The sequence below is a fragment of the Pogona vitticeps genome, chromosome 1 (genome assembly GCF_051106095.1).
Source record: "Pogona vitticeps strain Pit_001003342236 chromosome 1, PviZW2.1, whole genome shotgun sequence".
Classification (NCBI taxonomy): domain Eukaryota; kingdom Metazoa; phylum Chordata; class Lepidosauria; order Squamata; family Agamidae; genus Pogona; species Pogona vitticeps.
The window spans coordinates 88665935-88692627 of record NC_135783.1 but is presented as its reverse complement, the minus strand read 5'-3'; the positions used below and the strand labels follow the sequence as shown (position 1 = coordinate 88692627).

General features: G+C 40.4%; 1 protein-coding gene across 3 annotated transcripts; it reads left to right on the top strand.

The window, feature by feature from the left end:
* Nucleotides 1-26020, top strand: SMPDL3A (sphingomyelin phosphodiesterase acid like 3A). 3 transcript variants are annotated; one of them, XM_078383437.1, is made up of 8 exons: nt 1-40; nt 9137-9350; nt 10713-10857; nt 12707-12803; nt 13782-13960; nt 16675-16855; nt 18936-19060; nt 24385-26020. In XM_078383437.1, exons 1-8 carry the CDS (start codon nt 16-18, stop codon nt 24700-24702), a joined length of 1284 nt encoding a protein of 427 aa, XP_078239563.1. In that variant the 5' UTR covers nt 1-15; the 3' UTR covers nt 24703-26020. The 3 variants fall into 3 exon arrangements, with proteins under 3 accessions (XP_078239563.1, XP_020649751.3, XP_072853364.2); XM_020794092.3 differs by lacking the exon at nt 1-40 and adding an exon at nt 62-428 and having other exon boundaries at nt 9134-9350; XM_072997263.2 differs by lacking the exon at nt 1-40 and adding an exon at nt 63-428.
* Nucleotides 26021-26693: the final 673 nt, after the last annotated feature.

Here is a 26693-nt window from a genome sequence, read left to right as displayed (position 1 = left end):
TGGCCAAGGGAAACAATGGCAATTCCCGCCGGCTACTTGAGTAAGCGAAACTCGTGTTTCTAACTTGTGTAGGAAAGAGGAAGCCCGGAACGTGGTTTTTACAAGGCGACATTACGTTTGGTCGCAGAGGCAGTCCTGTTTTCGAAAGGACGTCCGGTGTGACCGTGTTGCTAGTAAGGGAACAGAAACCGGGCGTTGTAGTTTTGCCACAGAGCGGGCGCTCCACTTTCTTCAGCAGACGGGGCGGGGGCTCACATGAGAGGCCCGGGACTGAGGCGAAACGAAGCCGAGCATGGAAAGGCCGTGGAGCGCCGTCAGGCTCTCCCGCCGGCTGTGGGGTCTACTCCTGTGTCACGCCCTGCTGCAACAGGACTTCTTCGCCAGAGCGGCGCCGGCCTGCGCAAGCCCCAAGGTTTCCCCGAGTGTGGGTGAGTGGCGCTCCCTTCTTCCCCCACAAGCTGCTCGAATCCCGAGCCGGCCAGCTGGAAAGTGCCAGGGCCTCGGTTGCCAGGGTGCAGCGCCAGCGTATAGTATTCCCCGGTTCCCGCCAGAAATGCAAGTGGGTCAAGACAGGGGCCGCCCCAGTTGGAGAAGAGAGACGAGGAGGAGGCCGGGCGAGCCGGCGCGCCGGAGGGGGAGGGCGCGCCGAGCACCTCGCCGAGGAGGGCGAGCTTTGAGGCGAAGGCGCCGGCTGGCCCGAGTTCCCCTCGCTCTCTGGAACAATACAAAACACGACTACGAGGCTGCCGGGGAAATAAACCCGAGAAACGGCACAGGCTGGACGCGGCTGTGTACCTTTACTCTGTGCTTATAAACACGTCCAGTGTCTTGGTGGAAGAGGGGCAAGATCCTTATGCAGAGACTCCCAACAGTGTCAATTGTTTAAAAGTCCGAAAACAAGGGCGGGTGTTCCCTTTCTTGAGAGGACTAAAAACTCGCAGACGGAAGACAGCTTTCGGGCCCTGCGCTACCCATCGCCAGGCTGGGCGTTAGAGAGCTGGGGCTGGGGCGTTCCAAGAATCCTGGCCAGCTCTGTAAACCGGGCTCGCCTTTCTGGTTTGTATTGTGGCACCCCCAACTCTGTAAGGGCTGGCCATGTTGAAGGATCCTGCCCAACTTGAAAGCTGGCTTCTGTCTGTGAGTTTTTAGTGGTCTGATAAAGGCTGCCGTCCCCCCTTGGATGGCATTGAGGAACCACACCAATCTTTCCTTCAACAACAGCAACTCCAGCTGAAGTCAGTGAGGGTTCCTCCTGGGAAAGTGAGTATTACACAGTAGAGGCTGGACAACTAGAGCAAATTGGGATTTGCCCTACCTCTGGTGCACTTTTCCTGCTTTTCTCCTTGCCACCAGTGGAGGGGTCAGGATCTTACTGGTATTCTTCTCTTGCCCAACTCTAATCTTAACCACAGTCTGTGAATGTGTTCCAGAGGGCAGAATGAATGAATACTGGAACAATTGCATATCTCTAAACCGCATATACATGGCTGGATAGCTCAGTGGTTAAGCTATCTGGCTCTGGAGCCAGAGGTTGGCAGTTCAGTTCCCCACTGTGACTCCCAGAAAGGCCGGCCAGCCTGTGAGGCCTCGGGCAAACTGCACGGTCCCAGGATGTCCCCAGAAGAAGGAGATGGCAAACCACTTCTGATTATTGTCTATCTGGAAAGCTCTGAAAAGGGTCACCATAAGTTAGAATTATCTTGACAGCACATGATTATTATGTTAAGCCACATATGCCTCTGTATCATTGTGAAAGCGCCTGTCTTGATTTTGGAAGCGAAGCACAGTCAGGGTTGTTGAATGCTTGGATGGGAGACAACTAAGGAGTACTCCAGGGAGTCCAGGAAAATATCCTGTCTGAAACCGTGTTGGTGGTTATGCCTTCTGCTCCACCAACCAAAATGGGCTGTACCCATGAATGATATTAGGTTTCACCATAAGCCTCAACTCATTTGAAGAAGTGGGCTGTGGTCCAAGAAAGGTATATACCTCATAAAACTCGGCAGGCTTCAGAGTACCACAAGACATTGTTGTTTTCAGGTTGAAACAGACCAAGAGGGTTAATGCCCTTGAAATATCAACATATGTATGTTAATCTTGAGTCAAGACTCTTGTTTCAACTGCATTGCAGGTGAAAGTTTTATACATAAGGAAGTTCTGAAACCATCAAAGACGTGTTTACACAAACTAAATGAAGTAGGTGTGTCCCACCTCTTACATGTAAAAAATCAATTGGGAATGTGTCTTCATGATGGCGCTTCAAACTGTACCTTTATGGACATCAAGTTCCCTCTACTAGTTGGCATTACTTCAACAAGTGCGAACTTCAGTGTGAATGAAATATGGTGTTGTGAGCTTAAGTAATACTTCATATTTTTCTGTCTCCAGTAGAGCTCAGAACAAACTGCTGGTTTGTTAGGTGGTTTGCCCTGGTTTGTCTTTCGGATGAACAGGTGTTTCCCACTTCCTAGCCCTTCCTTATCCAGCAGGTGCACATTCAGAAGCAGCGCCCAGAGAAGGTGGGGCAGACGGTAGGCATAGCCTCTGAATAGGCTCCCACTGGAGGAGGTGGATTTGGAAAGTGCCTGTGTACCAAAGTACAAAACTGGTATGAACCACCAAACTGTCAGACCAGTCAGCCTCTATATGGGAGGTGCTGTTTCTTTTGTCACATGTTGCAAAATGACTTAGGCTGAAATGTTACCGTTCAGGAAACAGTTTACCGCCTCAGTGAGAATTCAACTGTATTTTTCCCCAGGGACGAGATTACAAGAAAACCTCAGCTGAATGTCTGTCACAGGCACATGAGCCTCATGTATGGGGCAGCTACGAGGATCATAGAATCATAAAATATTGGAGCTGGAAGGGACCTGTAAGACCATTAAGTCCAACCTCCGCTCTATGCAGGAATCCATGTTAAAGCATATCTGATAGATCACTGGTTCTTAACCTTGAGTTACTCAGGAGTTTTGGACTGCAACTCCCAGAAGCCTTCACCACCAGCTGTGCTGACTGGGGTTTCTGGGAGTTGCAGTTCAAAAGCATCTGAGTAACAAAGGTTAAGAACCACTGTGATAGATGGCTAACTTCCTCTTGAATTCCTCCAGTACTGGAGTACTCAGCACCTCCTGAGATCATTGATTCAATTGTTAGGGTTTTTTTCCTGATATTCAACTGAAATCTGGCTCCATATAGCTGGAGCCCATTATTATATATCTTGCACTCTGGGATGACTGAACAAATCCTGTCCCTCTTCTGTATAACAATCCTTCACACATTTGAAAAGTGCTATCATATCTCCCTTCAGTCTCCTTTTCTCAAGGCTAAATATGCCCAGTTCTTTCAGTCTTTCTTCATAGGGCTTGGTTTCTAATCCTTTGATCATCCTAGTTGCCGTCCTCTGAACCGGCTCCAATTTGTCAGCGTCTTTGTTAAAGTGTAGTGTCAAGAATTGGACATAGTACTCAAAATGAGGCTTAACCAGTGTCAAATAGAAGGGAACTACATGCGTACCTTGGTTTATGAACGCCTCGGTTAATGTAATTTTTGGTTTATGAAGGAAAATCCATTGAAAATAACGCCCTGGTTTACGATTTTCAATGTGAAGCAAGTTTCACTAGGATGCATTGCGGCAGGGAGATTTATAGCTCCGCCTCCGTGCATGCATTCCTGTGGGAAACTGCGTTTTGGTTTACGCATTTCTCGTAATACAAAACGTTCCGGAGAACGCATTAAATTCGTAAACTGAGGTACCACTGTATATGATTTGGAATCCATAGATATGGTATATGACTCACTGATGGGACCATCTGGATCAGAAAAAAAGACCTAATCTGCAAGTGCTTTTGCTTAGAACAATCCATCCTTCCTCTTTAAGAGCTCTTGTGCACCTTTCTGGCCCAGTGCTAGGGCTTGCATTCTTCTTGGCACACTCTTGTTGTTTGGCCTCCAGCAGTCTCTGCCACAATGGCTGTAGATTGCAAGGGAAAACAGAGAAAGTGGGGGGGAGGGGAGAATGAGGAAATGGAAGCAGGGAAGGGAAAAGGGAGAAAATGGAAGGATGCTGATAAGAGGAAGAGAGGAGTGATGTTAAAAAAAATCACTTTCACTTACCCTCTGGAAAAAAATCTGGGAAAAGGCTTAATTGATAGTGTTTGATCTCATTTTTTGATCAGGTAACCTCCCTGATTGACAGATGGAATGCTGTAGACACAGTATATATTGACTTCAGCAAAGCTTTTGACAAAGTGCCCCATGATATCCTGATTAGCAAGCTAACTAGGTATGGGCTGGATAGATCAAGTGTCAGGTGGATGCACAATAGGCTACAGAATCGTACTCAGAGGGTGATGATTAATAGGTCCTTCTCTAACTTGGAGGAGGTAACAAGGGTACCCCAGGGCTCAGTTCTGGGCCTGGTACTATTCAATACTTTTATTAATGACTTGGATGAGGGAATGCAGGGAATGCTTGTCAGATTTGCAGATGATATCAAATTGGGGGGAATAGCTAATATCCTAGAAAACAGAAACAAAATTCAAAATGACCTTAATAGGATGGAGCACTGGGCCAAAAGCAACAGAATGAAATTCAAGAGGGCTAAGTGCAAAGTATTGCACCTCAGAAAAAGAAACTAATTGCACAGTTACAAGATGGGGGATAACTGGCTCAGGAAAACTATGAGCGAGAAGGATCTTGGAATTGTCTTAGATCACAAGCTAAATATGAGCCAACAGTGTGATGTGGCTACAAAAAAGGCAAATGCTATTTTAGGCTGCATTAATAGAAGTATAGTTTCCAAATCCCACGAGGTGCTGGTCACCCTCTATTCAGCACTGGTTAGGCCTCTCCCTGAGTATTGTGTCCATTTATGGACACCACAAAAAAATTTGGAACAAGTTCAGAAGAGGGCGACAGGGATGATCAGGGGCTGGAAACCAAGACTTATGAGGAAAGGCTGAAAGAATTGGTCATGTTTAGCCTTGAGAAAAAAAAGACTGAGGGGCTATATGATAGCATTTTTCAAATATCTGTCATACAGAGGAGGAGCAAGATCTGTTCTTGATCACTCCAGAGTGCAGGACACGCAACAATGGGCTCAAGTTAAAGGAAGCCAGATTTTGGTTGAATATCAGGAAAACCTTCCTAACTGTTAGAGCAGTATGACAGTGGAACCAGTTACCTCAGGAGTTGGTGAGTGTTCCAACACTGGAGGCATTAAAAAAAATTAGATAATTACCTGGCAGATATGCTTTGATTGTATTCCTGCATTAAGCAGGGGGGTTGGACTTGATGGTCTTGTAGACCCCTTCCAACTTCACTTTTCTATGATTCTATGATTCTATAGCTGATTGGGCTACAAGTGATCATTTACTGTTTGGACGGGAGGAACATGCGAAATGGTACATAATCCTCCTCCCCCCTCCATCCCACATTCAAAATAGCCAGTCTGGACATGCCCTATACTTCAGTTAATGCAGCCTAAAATAGTATTTGCCTTCTTTTGCAGCTGCATCACACTTTTGGCTCAATATTCTGCTTGTGATCTACAAGAACTCCAAGCACCCTCTTGGATGTAGTAGGGCTGAACCAAATATCTCCATCTTGTCACTGTGCATTTTGAGAACATGGGGGATACATCAGTGATAATTTGAATAAGCTAAAGACAGATCCTGTTCATTTAATATATTTAAGTGTCATCTGCAGTGCTCTGTAAAAACTCTGTAAAATGTATATTAAACATTTCTGTAAATATCTCCAGACATATTTTTGAATGTCTGTAGCTCAGTTTTTACAGAGCATTTGGCAGTTAATAATTCAGAAGTCCACCACATTTTGTAAAGTGCTTTCACTGGAATACAGTTGTTGTGAAAAATCCCAAAGGTATCTGGTGTGTAATAGCTAAACAAGTCCATTAATTAGCATGCTGGGCAATCCTACCTGTGTTCTTCAGCTCCCATAAGAAACTCTCCATATCAGATTTTCAGTGGAGGAGAGGTTGCAAGGTAGGTGAGGAGAGGAGAGGCCTTTTGTCTTTGCAGTCGGATGCTACTGCAATACTAGATTTAGGCTTCCGTCATTTTGCTAGTTATAACAGCTCTACCATTGGTAGTATGGTAGTTTTGTCAGATAAACAAATAGAATTCTTTTCATGCTGGAAGGGGAGAGAAAGAATGAGAATGGAACAATCTATTTCCTCTGAAATTCCCTCTGAAATACTGAAATATTTGCATTTAGCTTTTACTGTAAAGATTTAGGAGTTTCTGATATGTACATATTTAGTACAGTTTAGTGAGTCCTCACATGAAGAAACTCTGTTGTACTGTACAGTGTAAATATAAAAAAGAAGTTATTTACCATTTGGCCATGAAAATATGTTTAAGGGCCAACAGTTTCAGGTAATTCTTGATTTACAAGCTTGTATCTGGCAGAGTTTGGGCAGAGGTCAAGTTCAGGAACTGCACCAGATCTGCCACATTTTTACTCCTCACACGGGTGTAACATAAATGAGTAATGAAGTAGCATGTTTAAATTCATAATTCATATGGTTTGAACCTGTGGCCTAACCTAGGACTGGCCCTTCTACTGTATTAGGTAACCATTTTAAGTGATTGTCATCGTCATTTAGTTGTGTCCGACTCTTCGTGACCCCATGGACCAGAGCACGCCAGGCCCTCCGATCTTCCACTGCCTCCCGGAGTTGTGTCAAATTCATGTTGGTTGCTTCGATGACACTGTCCAGCCATCTCATCCTCTGTCGTCCTCTTGCCTTCACACTTTCCCAACATCAAGGTCTTTTTCAAGGAGTCTTTTCTTTTCATGAGATGGCCAAAGTACTGGAGCCTCAGCTTCAGGATCTGTCCTTCCAGTGAGCACTCAGGGTTGATTTCCTTTAGAATTGATAGGTTTGTTCTCTTTGCAGTCCAGGGGACTCTCAGGAGTCTCCTCCAGCACCACAATTCAAAGGCATCAATTCTTCGGCGGTCTGCTTTCTTTATGGTCCAGCTCTCACTTCCATACATCACGACAGGAAAAACCATAGCTTTGACTATTCAGACTTTTGTTGGCAAGGTGATGTCTCTGCTTTTTAAGATGCTGTCAAGGTTTGTCATCGCTTTCCTCCCAAGAAGAAGGCGTCTTTTAATTTCAGGGCTGCTGTCTCCATCTGCAGTGATCATGGAGCCCAGGAAGATAAAATTTGACACTGCCTCCATATCTTCCCCTTCTATTTCCCAGGAGGTGATGGGACCAGTGGCCATGATATTAGTTTTTTTGATGTTGAGTTTCAGACCGTTTTTGCACTCTCCTCTTTCACACTCATTACAAGGTTCTTTAGTTCCTCCTCACTTTCCGCCATCAGAGTGGTATCATCTGCATATCGGAGGTTGTTGATATTTCTTCCAGCAATCTTAATTCCAGTTTGGGATTCCTCCAGTGATAGAGGGGGACAAAAAATGTAGGGACATGTTGAAGGACAGGACAAAATATACTATAGGGCCTACCCACATCTTCAGAAGTGATGGAGAATGTTGTCTCATTGCCAGTAGTGTGATTTAATTTGCAATCTCTTTAGCTTCTGCACGTATAATGGGAGAAAGCATCTTGTTACTCAGACAACGACATATTTCAGTCTGTTATGTCCAAATAGCACTGGACTTTATGTTCACATATTCACGCATCAAAAGACCAAAAAGTCAGTGCTCCAGAGGTATTCACTTACAGTACAATCTTGAAAGCAAAGCATTGTCTGTCTCTGGAAGATTGTTTCAGGATTGTTTCTCAGTGCAGGGCTTAAAGTAGGTAGCCTTTATATCCCTTTCAGCCCAATGATTGTGTGTCCTATAATAGGTCCTCCTACCTGCACCATTGTACCATAGACAATCTCAAGGACAAAGTAGGTAAAGAGATATCTATTCGTTCTCTCTTTTCTATTGTCAAAGGTATGCAGTCTTTTTTATTCATACAATTGAGTAGAAACTTTTATCTTTTCCTTAATACTGTGTTTGCTTTCTTCAGCTCATTCCATTCGTAAAGAATTTAAGCACACCCAGCTGTTTCTTCCTTTTTTTTCTGTCAAGGTTCATGACAGCCATGTAGCTAGTATGGGAAAAGTTGTGGTACCAGCTCACCCTAGAGCTGTGCTACACAGCCATGGGATTTTTAATTTATGTAATAATTATATGATAATTTTTGACAATAACAGCCTACATTTAAACGCAGCTTGTTTAAGAAAAATGAACAATTTTATTAATAGTATCCTCTGTAAAAAAAATCAGTGGATGAGACAGCATAAGCTCAAAACAAAAAGCTTGTTTGGAATGACAACAACAATAATTGTGTGCTGTCAAGTCAATAATGAGTTATGGTGACTCCTTCTTTTCAGGATTTTCTAGGTAGAAAGTAATCAGTAGTGGTTTACCAACCCCTTCTTCTGGGGACATCCTGGGACTGTGCAGCTTGCCCAAGACCACACAGGCTGGCTCTACTCAAAGGAGGCTCAGTGGGGAATCAAACTCCCAACCTCTGGCTTTGTAGCAGGGTGGATCTGATTTAAAGCATGATTTAAATTATGATTGAAATTTTAAAAAAATGATTTTTTTGATTATTTAAATTTTTAAAGGTTTTTTTAAAAAAATAAAATTGTGATTTAAACCATATTTGATTTTTTAAATTCATTTTTAACTGAGCTCACCGAGTCAGCTCTTAATTGGAAGGCCACCTGAAAATTTGCGAAAAAACTTTCCTTAACTACGTGGATTTTTCATTATCACAATCACTCTGATTATAATCAGTGGCCCTGCCAATAAACAGACAAGCCTTTGTAGTTACAGGTCTCTTTAGAGGTTAAGGATTAAAACGTATTTTGGGTTAAAGGTGGGCTCTGAGCTTTGGACCTTCCTTTCTTCTGCTTATTAGTATCAGCCTTCAGTATCAGCTATGTTTGTTTGCCTGCAGGAAGAACCACAATTTTAGTTACTCAGTTATTATGATGAGTTATGTTGGATTGAATTGTTATTGCTAAGCAGTAAAATAAAGAGATAACTTAAAAGTAACATTTAAAAATTGTTCTTAAAGCACTCTATGTACTTATACTCATAATTCACATTATTTTTGTTCTCTCCCCCTCTGAAAGCAGGGCAGTTTTGGCATATCTCTGATTTACACTTGGACCCCACCTATCACATCACAGGCAACCACACTCAAGTGTGTGCCTCATCCAAAGGAGTAAATGCATCCAACCCTGGTCTATTTGGAGATTTTATGTGTGATTCTCCATACCGCCTTATTTTATCAGCTTTGCAGTATATGAGGGATTCTGGTCAGCAAGTATCCTTCATGATATGGACAGGGTACGTAAGTAAAGACATGAGTGTTTCTGATACATAGCTACTTGAAGAGTCAAAACAAATATATGTGAGGGGAACAGATCTTATTTTAATTTGCAAGATGGGCCAGGATTTTTTTGCTTCTATGACTGCATTATGGCCTTGTAAGTGTTTACCTACCTCAGGCAGGTTCTCCTTTCTGTAACTGGTCACATACTGCTTGTGAAATCGTGCATACCACTACCAGCACAACTGCTCACAGGAAGGACAGCCTACCAGAAGAAAAGAAATGCTGCATACTTTTCTTTACATGGTTTTCTCTTGGACGATGGTCTTTAATTTTAAGAACATAGTTATGCAATCTGCCTGTGTGATGTATTCTGTATGTATACCCTCTGGGATACGGTGGTTTTATAAAATATATAACATACCATACTTTCTGCAAGATACTATAAGAATTTCTTCACTATAATAAAAAAACAGTGATTTTTCTTCCCCAATCAACAAGCTCTTGGGGTTACCTGGAAAAATGTATGCAAATCTGGTAAATGTGTTAAGTGTGTGTTTTGTGACTTGGGTGTGCTAACATAAGGAAGATGTGCAGTATTCATATGTTGGAATATATTATCTGGATGGCAGCCGCTCGGATAATGACCGTCTGCAAATAGGAATGGTTAAAGTTACAAATGTTTTTCTGCTCAAGGTTTTTCTGTCTTCTTGAATGTGCAGAAGACGGACACAGTTGTTACTTGTTTAACTATTCTCTGGGCCTGTAACATGAGCAAATGGGGTTTCGTGTAGCCTAGCTAGAATGGTACAGATAATAAATTTAGGGGAGGCACAGGAAATGCAGATTAGAGCCTGCTTGTTGGAATTTGGGAAGGTGCAGTCTGGCTAGTAGGGGCTGCCCTTGTCATGGGCAGGGGGCAAGAAGCCCCCAAATGTTGTTGAGCATCATCTCTGTTCGACCCTAGCTAATATAGGCAATGGAGAAAAGTCAAAGGAGTTGCTTGACAGAATCTGGGGGGGCTACATATTCCACATCCCAATCCTAGATCCAAACGGAATGGTTAGGAAGTAGATGGTAGGCTTATGACAGAGGTCATGGGCAGATGGCAAGGGGTAGGAATTTGCCTACGCTGGGCTGTCTTTTGGAAGATCAGTGGCTGTTCATTTTAATTACACTACTAGCTCCCAAACAGCTGCTGACATACATAAAAACATTTCATAATTAATGATTTCACTGTTGAGGTAATTGTAAAAGTCATCATTCTGAATATGTACAGTAGCAACAACATACTATTAGGATAGAACAGACACTAAGCTTGGGTCTGAGTTTTAAGATAACCAAGGTGGATGGTTGTTTATTTCCATTTTTCCATGAAGAGACAGTCCTCCTCATGTTCCAGTGAAAGAACTCTCCACAAAACTCGTCATTGATATCATTGGCAACTTGACTGCTACCATAAGAAGTTTCTTTCCAGATCTCCAAGTTTTCCCTGCATTAGGAAATCATGACTACTGGCCACAGGTAATGTTTGTCTTTACAATATTTTGCCTTTTTTTCTTTCTTTTATTTTTTTTCTGTCCCCCTGCCTTCAGTTTTGCCTTCAACATTGTACTGTGAATCTTTCTCAAATTTGATGTGGTGGGCATGATCCTCTGTCATCTGTTATTTTGAATACATGCATGTTTAGAGCATAATAAAGAAATCATAATAAAAATCTGTAACTTTCTGTTACATTTTATTACAATTTTTTAAAATAACTTGTATTAAAACATAAAAAACCTTATTACAACAAATTGCGTTTTCAGATAGGTTATGACTATGTGATTATATACTAGGGAGTGCAGCTTTGGAGTATACCTTTGAACAAGATACCCACAGTTGTTTCCCTTAAACTGAAAAATGAAGATTGTGCAGATGGCAGATTTTTACACTGCCATCTGGATCTGGATCTGGAATGAATTCATTCTGGGATACATTGCACATGGATTTTTCCCCTTATAGGATAACTGCACATACATTTCTATATGTGACCAATGCATGTTTGTTTCTTGTATGTATTCTGTTAATATTGCAGAATACAGCTCCACAGTTTGATGATTGGAAACCCAATATAAGAAACCTCCCTTTTAAAGGCAATCAAAGAATAATCAGTTGTGAATATTTTATATTTTATTTTATACAGTATTCCTACATAGAAATAATATGGACATATTCTGTTGTGAGAATGTCTATATTGCTTGGGTTTGTTGGTTCAAATATAACTTAGTTGGACAGTGTCCTTCAATCAGTTTTGTGTGATAAAAGGCCATGTATGCCTTTTTAGGAGTAAGTCTCAATGAGCTTGGCTATGCTTACTTCAAGGTAATTTTGTATAGGATTCAGCCTAAATATCCATGTTTGTATATCTCTTAATGAGCCCCTTTGTGCCAGAATGAATAATACTTTTGTGCAAAAAATACAAAGGAAGAAACTGCTGGGTAGCTCTGTGGCTTAGGTCTCTGGCTGCAGAGCCAGAGGCTGGGAGTTTGATTCCCATTGCGCCACCTTGACAGAGGATGGTGGGTTCCTTCCAGCTCTGCAGTTTTAAGACGATAATAACAATTATAAATGCCCAGATAAAGCTAAAATATCTCCACACTATAGGGAGTTAACAAATGGTTCTTGTTTTAATGGAGAGAGTTTCACAAAGTGTTGAAATAGGTACTACTCCTGCATGCAAACAAATGGAGGAAAATTAAATTTATTATTGATAGCATGTGAATCCATTAATATATGCATAACTGGAATTGGTTTTCTCTTTATTATCATTGTATGCGAAAATGGAAATAGCACGTATCTACTTTTAAATATAATGCTTTTAAAAACAATTGTGCATAAATTTTAAGCATTTCTTAGTAATCTGTTTCTCTTCTAATTTGTAATTTTCAACATCAAGTCTTTCCCCCTTTCTTTAATGTATTCTTGGAATATATGTGTGAAAGGTTGGTATGAAAAGTTAGGATTTGGGCATATGAATAGATCATAAGATGTCATTACAGAATGCATCCAGGTTTGCCTTGCATCCATTTCTTCTCACTGTTTGGCCTTTTCATTTAAAAAAAAATGAACTGAGCTTAAAGATTCATACATGTTGTCTACCCTTGATGTTAAACAATCTTTATAGTTGTGGATTTGATAGATTAGGAAACCCAGCATGATTCTTTCATTCAAAAATACAAACAAAAAACCAGTCTTTTAATTTTATCAGAATATGTATGTTGCACACCAACATGTGCCCATTATGTGTATGTATTTATTTGTGACTACAGTACTTGAAATTTAAGTGGTTGTTTATGAAAGTACAGTCTGAAGGAGGTGCTTATTTTTAAAGGATCAGATGCCAGTGTCTGCCAGTGAAGTTTACAATGCTGTAGCAGATTTTTGGAAACCTTGGCTTACTGGTGAAGCTGTTAGCACTTTTAGAAAAGGTAAGATGTAATGTAAAAAAGCAAAAAAGACATTTCCTATCTTTAACAAGCTACATGACACACATGGATGTTACTGAATTAGCAAAATTCTGAAGCTTGAGCTCTTGTTTTTTTTAAAATTTGTTTATATATATATATATATATATAGAAAGAAAAAAATCTGAAAAACAATTTGACCCACACAAGAGCTCTGGTAAGGAAAAAGGTTTCTTATTTCAGAGTACTTTCTTTCATTGCACTGGCATGAAGGTGGATGGACTAAGTGCAAAATGTTTGTAATAACACAAAAAATACTGAATATTTTGGTGCTTTTGATGTTAGGTTTGGCCATTTACCAGAAAAAACTATGATATACTACAAGATGTAAACTTACCTTTTCAAAACAATTGAATATAGTCAGTTATTTCAGTGATATTACTCCTTTATTGCTCTTTAATCCTTTACAGTTACTGCCAAACAAAATTGTTTGGAAATAGTTGTTATGTATAATTAAAATATTCTTTGAATTTGAAACTTAGAACCACAACCTGTTTCTTAAAAATGCATACAAATAAACTTCTTATCTCTGATAACTTTTAAGAACTAGAAATATACATAAACATTTCCCCCTTGGGTTAACCCTTCGTCTGCAAAATTAAATGCAGTAAATTTTAACTGCTACCTTTTTTCGTCTAATAAAAACCCTAGAAATATGCAGATTCCACAAATACTAAAGATATAATTCAAGTTATCTTTCCTAATTTCCACTTACTCTTTGCTCTTTATGCCAATGTAATTATACCCATTAAGGTTCTTGAGGAATGGTGCTACCCAACTAGAATATGTATATCTGATTTCAGTCCATAGGAAGGATTTTGTTGAAAACTGAGTTTTGGTAATTTACTCTGAAGAAGTCTCACTGATTTCAGTTGACTTTTCTGGATTGTAATGATTTGAGAACTGATGACATGGATTTTTGTCTCCCCACCATCACCACAGGTGGCTTTTATACACAGGTATTTCAGCCCAACACAACTATTCAGCCTCTTAGAATAGTCAGTTTAAATACAGTCCTATATTACACTCCCAACATTGTGACTCACAACATGACTGATCCAGCAAACCAGTTTGAATGGCTGGAGAGTGTACTAGAATCAGCAAAGCAAAACAAGGAAAAGGTAGGAATTATTTAGATGTTAATAGTAGCATCATGATCATTTGTTTGTATGTTTACAGAGCTTATAAATAAATAAATATTGGCTCCTCAGCAAATAAACCTTTCCCAGCCAGTAGGAAAGGGGAAAACATTGGAATGGGGACACAGTGGACTGAATCAGAGTGTACCTGCTGGGCTGTGACAAAATCCTTAGTATGGCTGGGATGCAAAATATTCCTCTGACATCTTCATCTACTCTAGAAGAGTCCACCCTGAAAGCTCTCAAATAGCCTGTGATTGGGTTCTTTGAAAATCTGTAGCAGTTCCTCTCCCTTGGCGGCAAATGACAAACGACCCTCTTCTTTTTAAACATTCAACTTTTTGTTTGTCTCAACATTAAGTGAATCAATAACCACTTCTATAGGTTAGAACAAGTCAACATCTGGTAACTGTCCATATCTTGAAAATAACAATTCTTGATTAACAGTAACATGATTCACAGCGGGGCTGGTCCAAAGCGCTCCTGATCTGTTGGTTTCCTCAAAGGAGCACTCGGTACCACGCAGATTGTCCCACAACATGGATATCATGCCCAATCTCCCTATAAACAGGAATTGTTGGGGATGGGTCTGGGACTGATCACCTTCCTCAAGGGACCCTGTCCTTGTGGGAAGACCACTATCTAGGGGATCCAACGCTGTCCCTTCTCCTCTCAGTGGATCTGGCAACAGTCCTCCCACTTTCAGATTTGGGAAATCTTCCAACAATCCGCACACTTTATCGTAGTCCACCTCTTTCTCCTTCCCTTTCTCCTTCATATCCTTTCCACATTCTGCTCTTATCAGAACTCTAAACACCCTCTCACCTCCACACTCTTCATTTATTGATTGATTGATTGTTTGATTTGATTTGATTTGATTTATATCCCGCCCATCTGGTATATTCTACCACTCTGGGCGGCTACCAACAAACATATATTCATTAAAATAACACAGAGCCATTGACATAATCAGTGACAAGAACAGTGCAAAAAATATAATAAATGATAAATAGCAAAAAGAAAAGGAGTTAAGTACTGGCGGGGGGAAGGCCTGGGTGTACAGCCAAGTTTTTAGTCGGTTTTTAAATTTACCCAGCGTAGGGGCCGCACGAATCTCTGGAGGAAGGTTATTCCAGAGGTGAGGAGCCACCGCCGAGAAGGCCCGGTTTCGTGTCTTTTCCCTCCGGGCCTCCCTTCTCCCTCTTCCTCCCAAACTGATAAAACTAACTCCTCTTTTCCCCCTCTCTCCTCTACCAGGCAAATCTCTTCCTTTTCCTCCCCCTTTCCTCCTTCAGTGTTTAACTCTTCACTTTCACTTCTGCTGATTCTACCTCCTGTTTTGTCTCAGTCGTCGTGATTTGAGGGGACAGCTCACTCTGTTCTACTTTCTTCTTTCTCTACCGATCCTTCACATAGCCCTTACATAATGTAGGGGACTTGCTTTTTATTACCATTATTAGAAACAGAGAGATTGGGAAAGGAATTTTCTCATCCTCTGATGTTATGCAGCTATCAGTGAATAACTTGGAGGCAAGCTGAATTGGAGTGATTCCGCTTTGTTGCAGTTTGATTTGTGGTCTCTTTTATGGTTGTATTCAGTTTAGATGATTACATAAAGATCCCAGATAGTTTCTCTGCCAGTTTTCGCACTAGGCCTAAGTCCGGTCCAATATGATATGCACACACAGCCCTTTGATAACCACCCACCTGACAATCCCCTGCTAACATTTCTTATTTTTGTTTTGGTTTGTGCAGAGATGATCTAGCACTAAACTATTCAATCACTTCAATGATAAGGTGATCTAGTGCTCAACTCAGTAGTTTGTTAAATACATACAAACATGCATGCATACATATTTGGGCGGCTGGGGGAAAGATTGCAAGGATTGGTGTTTCTGCTTCCCTGAAATATCACCCAGTTTAATAAGTCATTATAGCACCACCTCAAGTCACCTCCCACCCATCCTTTTGTAGAACACAACCTTTGTTCACACAAGGAGAACACCATTCAAGTTGTTCTGGCTTTTAAAAAGTAGAAGCCCCCAATAGTGAGGGGGGGAAATCCGTAGTGGAAGTGAAAAGGGGTGGGCTGCCATTGGCCTTTGCATTGTATGATCATTGAAAAATACTTTGAATTCACGTGTGCTAATTGCAGAGCAAATCTTAGTATTTGTCAATGTAGTCACAGCTTGAGTCAGATGGTGCTCATTCTCCAGAACTCCAGACTTAAAATAAGCCTAGGAGAAATTGAAAATCATTAACCCATATGACACTAAGGCAATTGCTCCAAGTAAATAAGCTTTAGGCCTTTATCACAAACTCCATTTTAATTCCAAATTGCCAGAATCTTCTTGGTTATTCATTCTGTTATAAATGCAGTGTCATACATCTCACCAAGAAATTGCTGTTGGTTAGTAAGCTGTTGTTTGTGTTCTTTTTGATACACAGATGCACGACTTAGCATGTAATTTGTGGGAATTTGTTGCTGCACTTTACTCCATTGCACTTAAATCAGCATAAAGAACCAATGGGATTCTGGCCAAAACCCCCCAAAATATGGGAAATGTTTACAACTCAGAAAGTAGCCAGAGACAAAATTAGATTATAAATAGTTTCTTTCAATCAACATTATCATATGCAACTAACATATTTGGCTGAATATACAAATCATCTTTGTGCTGTTTATTTATCCCCAGGTTTATATAATAGGACATATTCCAGTAGGCTATCTGGCTCATGTTCGAAATATTACTGCCATAAGAGAACACTACAATGAGCGGTTAATAGACATTTTTCGGAGGCACAGCAGTGTAATTGCTGGACAGTTCTATGGACATACCCACCGAGACAGCATCATGGTTCTTCTGGATAAAAATGGTAATGTCCATGAAATACTATGTTCTTAGCTAGAATCATGGATAAAAATAAATAAAAAACATTTTGTATATTTGGATTGTTTAATTATTTGCAACAGAATGTCTGTGAAGATTCTCAGTCATCCAGGTGAGGTTATCTGGAAGTTGAGTCATGGCAACTGGACTTTTTTATTAGGTAGAAATGTTTCGCTACTCATACAAGTAGCTTCTTCAGTCTGAGGAGAGTTAGTAGGAGACCCCTGGTGGTGTATATCCTCCACGTTGGCTTGACCTCCCTCTGGTCTGAATAGGTTCCTTAGAAGGAAAAAGGACGGGGGGGGGGGGGGTTGAATGAAAATACCACTTCTGCAGTCCTTCTCCACTGTTAATGTCATGGGTCATTAACAGTCATTAACAGTGGGTGTGGTCCTGATCTTTCTGGGGAGGGATGAACGTTTTCCTGCTGCCTTCAACCTTTCTCAGTGTTATTGTCTTTTCCAAAGAATCTTGCCTTCTAATGATGTGCCCAAAGTAGAACTGCCTCAGTTTCATCATTTTGCCTGCAGAGATCAGCCTTGATTTGTTCTAGGACCCAATTAAGACTATCTCAAAGTCCTTGAGTTTCCTCTTCTCAGAGCTTCAAATTCTGATGTGATTTCTTTGTAATTCCTCTTTGCTGTATCATTTGTTCCCACATGGGTGAGAAAAAAACGGATATGCATCCATATGTTTTATGAGGGATGGAATCCTTCAGAATCATCCCTGATCTGTCCTCTTGGAAGACAGCATACCTGGCAGGTCCATGGATCTTCCCAGCTTATTTCAATTTCAACCCCCCACACTAGGGAGTCTCCTACTACAGCTACTCTTCTCTTCTCCTTTTTGTAGGGTATGAGTTCAATGATTCTGCTTGGCTGAGCTTCAGCCTCTCTCAGATCCTGCATGTATTCCCCTCTGTGTCCTCCTTTGCATGCTCTCTGCCAGACTACAAGAATCTGAAAGTGATTTTGCAGATCTCTTGGTGAAAAGTGATTTCTCTTTCTCCCGCTCCTAACTGTGACTCCTTTCCATGGTGCTTCCTCCACTAAGTCTGTTTTCTTCTCAGCCTTATCGTTCTTTGCTTTGTCTTGCTGCTTTTCCACATCCAGTGCCTCCCTCGACTGCTGCTGCTCAGGAGCTGGCAGAATTTGCCTCCCATCTTCTCTTATAATCTTAAGTATGGCTACTTACCTCTCCAGCTCTTTCTCTTTTTCTTCCAGCAGTGCTACCAGTTCGCACTTGATGCATGTGTATACACTGTGTTGTTCTTCAAATAGAGATTGGTTGGTGTACATCAGGGATGTTTTATCTGTGGATCTCCAGAATTGGCAGGTGGCTGGACTGAACTTTAAAATTCTACATTTCTATGATTGTATGATTTCTCTAATCTGTGATGTGAATTCTGATGCAGTGTGGGTTTTTAGATAAGTACTCTTTTAAAGGTTGATTTCATCAAGAGATCTTGAGTGCCTTTCAGGTTAATTATTCACAAGTACAGACTTGGATTAAAAAGCCTGTTTGCATGCACAAAAGGAACTTGGGGTAACCTAGTGGGTTTTATTTTGTTTTCTTTTATTTTAACCTTGAATAGATGCTTATGCCATACATACAAGAAGCATGGAGTTTGCCATGGATATGGATGTAACCTTCAAAATGTAGCCCATATTTTATTTATTTTTTGTAAATTATCCTGGACCAATGCTTTGTAACTTCAAATACTCTTTCTTTACAGAATCGGCATAGCTTTACTTAATGACTAAAACTGCAGTGCCTAATTTCCAAGTATGGTTCTTGAACAAAGATTTTTGTTCAGTATATACACACAAAGTCAGTGATATATGTATACAGTATACATATACATATATCATTGACTTTTTGTATATATACTCTCTGTGTGTGTATACACATAGAGTATATACACAAAGTATATCTAGAACATTTTGTTTCTCACAATATACTGTATGTATACAATATATACAGTATATAACAATTTTAACACCAGCACTTACTCAAACTCTTCTTGTTCACATTTTCACCAACCCCATCTTTTTTATTTTTTTCAGGAAAACCTGTAAATTCCTTGTTTGTGGTGCCTGCTGTGACACCAGTGAAGGCTAGATTGGAGGCAGACTCAAACAACCCAGCAGTAAGACTGTATCAGTATGATACTCTTTCATATAGCCTCTTGGTAAGTAAAAATTGAAAGCCAGGGGTTTAAGTTAATTTTAGTAGCAACTCTTGTCTTTTGTGGTGAATGGTGGAAACAGAAAAGACAGAAAGTATAGCATACATCGTTTGTTCCTTCCATGTAATTACTTCCCATGTCACTAATTTCTCATCACCAATATGTAGGTTATGAAGAGTAAACTGAAGTGAATATGGATGGATCAACAAGGTGAAGGAATCTACCCCCACTGAAATCTTTTTCTGTTGCCCACTTTCATATTATTTTCTTATCTTTAGTATTCCCTCACCCATGCAGCAACAGGTAAACACAGCCTTCGTCCTTAATTGTTACTGCTGGAAGTAAACAGAGAAACAAAATGTTCTAAAGTTAGCACATTTGGCTGGATAGCTCAGTGAGTTAGGTATCTAGCTGTGGAGCCAGAGGTTGAGAGTTTGATTCCTCACTGTACCTCCTGGGGGGGGGGGGACAGCCTGTGTAGACTTGGGCAAGCTGCAAAGTCCCAGAGTACCCACAGAAGAAGGAAATTATAAACCACTTCTGACTACTCTCTACCGAGAAAACCATGGAAAGGCTCACCGTAAGTCAGAATTCTCTCTCTCTCTCTCTCTCTCTCTCTCTGTGTGTGTGTGTGTGTGTGTGTGTGTGTAACTACTTTGCTCTTTTCAACACTTAGTTTTCATTAGACCTTGGTTTTTATGCTATTAATTCCTTTTCTCTTACCTGTTTTTCCAGTTCATGCTTAGACTTCAAACTCTTTCCCATCTTTCATATTTCAGTCTGTCCTTTCACCTTTATTAAACTATATTTCTCAAAGAAATCCAAATTAGACAATTTACTGTGGACCAGGGTTAGATAGGATAGTGCTTCCCTTCTTATTCATATATTTTTCTGTAGTATTTTTAATTATTTTGTCTTACGCATATCATAAGGTACAGTCCTGCTGGCAATTTGGATTGGCTCCTGTTCTGACTTTTTTAATATATAAAATTCAAATCATATGGTATATAAATCTTATTTATTTATTTATTTATTAGACTTATATGCCACCCATCTAGACAATGTCTACTCTGGGCGACTCACAACAAATACAGTAGAATAAAACAATACTAATATTACAACAATGTTGCAACAGTTTCACAACAATAGACAGTCGGTAAATCAGTAGCCATGTTTACTTTGACTGAAATTAAATCAATTTATTTCTGGTAATTAAAACCATTTTTGGCAGATACACTCATGAACTCGATGCATTTCATTTTTGTTTTAGTGCATGCTTTTTGTAAACTGACTTTTTAAAAAAAGTGATACAGTGAAAAATTGATGGCTCCATTCATCTGACAAGTGATAGCACACTAAGTGATCCTTTACTAAACATTTTATAAGACATTTTTTAAAATAGAGGGGAAAAACACAATGCCAGTGCCACTGACATTCAACAGAGACCAAAGTAAATCAGCAGCACTGTCCATAGCCACCAAACTAAACTGAATTAAAGTGATTTATAAATGAGGTATTCTAAAAAGCCCCTGCCAGCCATTGGGAAAAAACTGGCTTTGCAGCCCATATAAGTCTATTTCACCTTGCAGAATTTTATAAATTGATTTAAATAATGCTTAAATCAGTTTAACTGTGGTTCTTATTGCCAGTAGGACCTCACCCACAGTTATGCCAGAAACTGCTCTCAGGTAGGGTATGATAAAAGCAAGTAACTGCCATCATTTTTAATACAGTCACTAAAAATTGGAGGTAGGCTGAGAAACAATTAACACTTTCATCAGAAAATCCACAAATGAGAACTTAAACAAATTGTATTAACTTGATAAAAGACATACAATATCAGGACACTGTGAGCTAATTTCAATTTTAGTTCCAACTAGCATATACCGTCTGAATGAACAGGGCTTTTCAAGTCAACTTTTTTCAGTGGGTCTACTCCTGTTGAGGCCAAGAGTGGAGTTATCCTAATGTGGGTTCCACAAGAAAGGGCTTGGCCCCACCGTCCCACAGTCCTCACCTTGAAAAAAGCAGAAGGACACAATATAGGACTTTCCCAGAACATACCAGTACAGTCAAATTGCACAGACAAAAGGACAGCTTCCTTAAATTACACCGACCCTGCCTAGACCATGTATAGTTATAAATATCAACAGTAGCACCTGGTGGATGTGCCCTGGAAACAAATAAAGAAGCTAGCCTACGTGACCTAGACATAGAATAGTAGGTGGCTTATCTCTGTCAGAAAGTTTTTAATAGCTGCTGCTTTAGAATGATCTTTAAAGTTAAATTTATGAAGCAGAGCCTAGAAATTTACAGTATTTGGAAGAAAACTGTGGAAGCTCGCTATATGTGAGCACTGGAGGGATGATGCTCTGGTATACCATGATGAATGCATTCCATTAATCTAAATAATACGAGTACTGAAGCATGGAGTACCACGGACACCACATGAAAGTCCAGTGATACCAAGAGGACCACATCCAGACTTTGAAAAGAAGAACATATTGGTCAATAGAGGGTTGACATAACCTTCCAGTTTGGGTTCATCCATTGTCATTTTACTTTTTTGTCAAGATGACATGAACCTAAACATCAGCCCTTGCCCTGTACATAAATAGATTTGGGCAGTCTTTCGTGAAATTGGTTGGTGATAGTAGAGTGACCAGAAAAGGGGGCGAGGACAGCTAGGTGTTGAGTGACACAGCACTCCAAGCTACAGAGTGGCCCCAAGAGTTGTAGGTAAGTGTTAAAAAGCAGAGGTGGCTATGTGGGATCACTTGGTATTTTGCAGAACAGGTCCTGCTGTGGCACTGACCTGTAATTTAGGAGTGGGACACCTGCAGTGCTGTTTCATGTACCACAGCTGCTCTGTGTTGTTCAGAGTGTTTGATTATCTGTAATATTGAATGTCACTGAGAGGTTTAAAAGAATAAACAAGGAGGATATCTCCTGCTTTTTCCACTGTAAACATAGACGGCTGAACGGGTCAGCTAAAGCAATGGTCCCCAACCTTGGGCCTCCAGATGTTCTTGGACTACAACTCCCAGGAGCCTTCACCATCACCTCTGCTGGCCAGGATTTCTGGGAGTTGAAGTCCAAGAACATCTGGAGACCCAAGGTTGGGGACCACTGAGCTAAAGGGTTTCATTCCTAAAGCCTGCTCTGAACTTCAACTAGAGCAAGAGTCTCTGCTGGTTTACTAACACCCGCTTCACCATCTCACCCAAAATGAGAAGTTTAATCTGTTTCTAATGAAGACATTAAGCAACCACCAGATCTGACCTGCCTATTCAAACCCTGCACTCATTAGGATGTACATATAGGACAGACGATCCCCAACAGCTCAGAGTAGACACCCTTTAATGTCACACCAGCCATTCTCAGGAATTTCCTACTAGTACAAATTGGACTGCTGATAACCAGGTTTTTGGTGCGTATTAATCCTTACAACATCCTTTGCTAAAATGGTGATTTCCCCCAGCTCATACTTGGTATCATATTATTGTCATTTTAAAGGTCTATGTAGTATTTTGTTAAGAGGGACATGGTGGCGCTGCAGGTTAAACCACAGAAGCCTCTGTGCTGAAATGTCAGAAGACCTGCAGTCGTAAGATTGAATCCACGCGACAGAGTGAGCCCCCGTCACTTGTCCCAGCTCCCGCCAACCTAGCGGTTCAAAAGCATGCAAAATGTGAGTAGATAAATAGGTACCACCATGGTGGGAAGGTAACAGCATTCTGTGTCTAGTCGCACTGGCCACATAACTATGGACGATTGTCTTCGGACAGAACGTTAGCTCTATGGGTTGGAAACGGAGATGAGCATCACTGCCTAGAGTCGGATATGACTGGACAATTTGTCAAGGGGAACCTTTACCTTTACCTATAGTATTTTGTTACAGCTTATGCTGTATTGTTTATGTATCACATAGAAATGTTTAATGGAAGCAATTCATAAATATGAAAAATAAGTATGTTTAAATAAGACAGTGGATCATGGCATTTCTTAAACTAACTGGCTTAAGCTAATTCATCTTTTCCTCCAGTAGTGTATAAAATTTTAATTTGCAGGTGCTATCAATTTTGTTCCACCTCTTCTCCTAATTTTTCTTGGCCCTTATTGTCCCTCTAAAATGTCCTTATCTTAGTGCTACAGTAACAAAGGTCAGTAAATTTCCACGTCTGTACAGGTCTGAAAATTGCAGCAACATTTTCCAAGTCAAAACTATAGCCATATCAACTCAGGTTCTTTTCACTGACAGGCCAACAGTTCCCAGATCTTCACGCTTCCCTTGTCTTTTCTCTCCTGTAAAAGTAAAGGTAAAGGATCCCCTTGACAATTTTTGTCCAGTCGTGTTCGACTCTAGGGGGCAGTGCTCATCCCCGTTTCCAAGCCATAGAGCCAGCGTTTTGTCCAAAGACAATCTTCCGTGATCACATGGCCAACGCGACTTAGACACGGAACGTTGTTACCTTCCCACTGAGGTGGTCCCTATTAATCTACTTGCATTTGCATGCTTTCAAACTGCTAGGTTGGAGCTGGGACAAGTGACGGGCGCTCACTCCATCATGTGGATTTGATCTTACGACTGCTTGGTCTTCTGACCCTGCAGCACAGGTTTCTGTGGTTTAGCCCACAGCGCCACCACGTCCCTCTTTTCTCTCCTGTACCTAAGCCTGTTGGATGGCAGAGTCCTACCTTTTCCATTCCTAAATTATACTTCCACCATTCATTGTTCCTGGAATATATTTAAGGCCATTTGTAGTCCACACAAAACAATTTGAAATTGGGCAATCCCAGTTCTAATGGGAGAACTGGGAAGAAAAGATGGATTCTATAAACTATGCAAATTAAGCAGATTTCCATAGTTTCCTTTACACAATTTATTCAGCGATGTTTACTATTCTCCTAGATATATGTTTGCTGGTCTGAGGTTCCTGAAATCATAACACTCTCGGAAACACACACCCCTTTTTAAAGTTAAAGCTTTGGTTCTCAAGAAGCTGTCATGTTGCATCTGCACCATCAGCACAGCCCTGGGTATACTGTATTGCTATATGTTATCTTTAGGCTAGATACACTGTTTGTCTTGTCTGAAAATTCTGTCTATGAATATCATTTCTCTTTCTCTATTCCGATCCTTCCTTTTCCTGTAATATTAGGGTAACAACAGAATTGAACTGGCTCATGTGTCTTGCGGTGGGACATGACCCTTCTCTTCAGTTGTGAATAATAGGCAGTGACGGCTTCTTAAGCAGTATGTCACTCTAGAAACTTAATGAAGTGGGGGACACAATGGTGCACTTATTTTTCCTTTTTAATTCTAGGATCTTTGGCAGTTTTACTTGAACCTCACAGAAGCCAACTTGAAAAATGAATCAGTCTGGAAGCTTGAATATGTTATGTCCAAAGCCTATGGGATAGAAGACTTAAAGCCAGAAAGTTTATATGAAATGGCAAATCAGCTGAGCATGCCACAGAGCAAATTATTCCAGAAATACTACAATTACTATTTTGTGAGTTATGATCCAAGCTTGTGTTGTGAAGAGCAGTGCAGAATCAATCAAATATGTGCAATTCAACATCTAGACCGTTCCTCCTACACAGATTGTATTGAACATGAAGGCAAATTACAGTATGGGTAACAGATAGTATTTACTCTAAAGAACTGTATCTTCTAAGGCCCCATTCAGGCAGGATCATTTCAGCTTCATAAACAGTTATTTATTAGGCTAAGAACAAGTTTCGTGATGGCATCCTTTCTCTTGTCTCTGCTCTTTAGGGCGAGCTTTCGTTTAAACCAGGGGTCTCCAAACTTTTCACATGGAGGGCACGTAATATATTTTTGATATTTTTGAAGGCTGAAGGAATGTGCGCATATGCATGCAAGTGCACACATGCACTCCCACCCACTCACACAACACACTCCCACCAGCCCATGGACACGCACGCACACACAGACATTCCCACCTCTCCACACACACACATTCCTGCACGCACACACTCCTGTACGCACACGTACAAACGCATGCCCACTCCTCCACACATGCACTCCCACCCCCACACGCATATGTGCTTGCCCACATGCACACATTCACGCCCGCCCACATGCATAGATGGGCTGGATAAAAAGGTTTAAACCATGGTTTTCCATTATATTCAATCCTAGTTTCTTATCCCAGTTAGTGTTACAAGATGACACCAGTTTTCTAGACTGGATGTAATGACAAAGTGTGATTTCAACAGAAGCATTTCACTAGCTTGAGTGTGTGCATGAGAGCAGGAAGGTGCAGACCCCACATTAGTTCTTGGTAACAAATTATGATTGATTAACCCAGGGAAATCCAATGTGGAAAATACCTAAATATAAAAACCAAATCATAATTCATTCATTATTTATGTTGTGATGTCAGTTTAGAGGGCTATAACATAATAGAAAATGTTGTAGGAAGGAACATGTATATGTAGATTTCTTTAGTGTAGTTGTAGAATGAAAATAAAACCTTTGTGGTTCCTGCCTGTAAGTACTTGTGTAGGGGGAAAATCCTTCTGTAACATACTTTTACACACACAAGAAACTCTCTCATTCAGATGAGGAAAACGTGTGACTTACCTCTGAGAGATTCCTGGTCTGCTAGATATATATGGTATATCTAATATATATCTGAAGTTCACAAATCCATCAAGAAATATTTGCTAAGTGTATTATTCATGGTACTTCTATGGAGGCATGGGTACAATTCAAAACACTTGTACTAGCTCTTATCTGCAAAACTGCAGGAGTTTTGAGAAGACTATGGAAAGCCAAAAATAGTGAGAATTTTAAATAGTGTATGTTTACATGCAATCATAGCTTTGTTTTTCTTTAAGAAGTTGTAATTTTGTCCAAGGATGCCTGTGTATACATGTGGCAACAAAATACTGTAACTGATTTTTCTAATAAAGCTATGTCTGTCTTCCTTATCTAACTTTTAAGCTACCTTGAATTCCTTCCTGTGCATCTTTAAGGTGTTTCATATATTCCTCTGTATAAATTTTTTGTATTACGGATTAGCTTTCTTGTTGCTAATTACATGGAATTCCTAGTCAAGCTTTAGTTTTACAGGATTGGATCCTAAGTTGCTCGTCTCTTCATATGGGAAGGAACTTCCATCAACTTCCCTTTCCATCTGTCTTGCCCTGTAGCATACTTGACATCATTTTCTAGGGTCCTCTGACTCCAGGAAACAGATATTTAGAGAGGGAAGGGTGATGTGGAAAAGCCTTTTTTATTTCTGTCACACCACAACAATGTTCATGAAAGACAATTCTGGAATATATTTTGGTCTGCACATTCATTGGATTGCATCCAGTGATGTCCTTCCAGAGAAACAGACACAGCTGTGGTTCAAATTCCTCCTCCTTCCTTCTACTGCTCAGGCATTCCCAATCTTCTCCAATAAATACAGCATCTCCAGCTTCTGTTTTAAGACCTCCAGAAGAGGAGCTTCTGGCTAGTACTTTCTAGGTAAATGGCTCCATTTAAAAAAAAAATGTTCTTGCTGCTAAGTACTTACCAAAAATCCAAAACACATTCCTTCTGGATCTGCAAAGAAATTTTTTTTGGTCTTCTGCTGTGTGATACCTTTTCAGATAT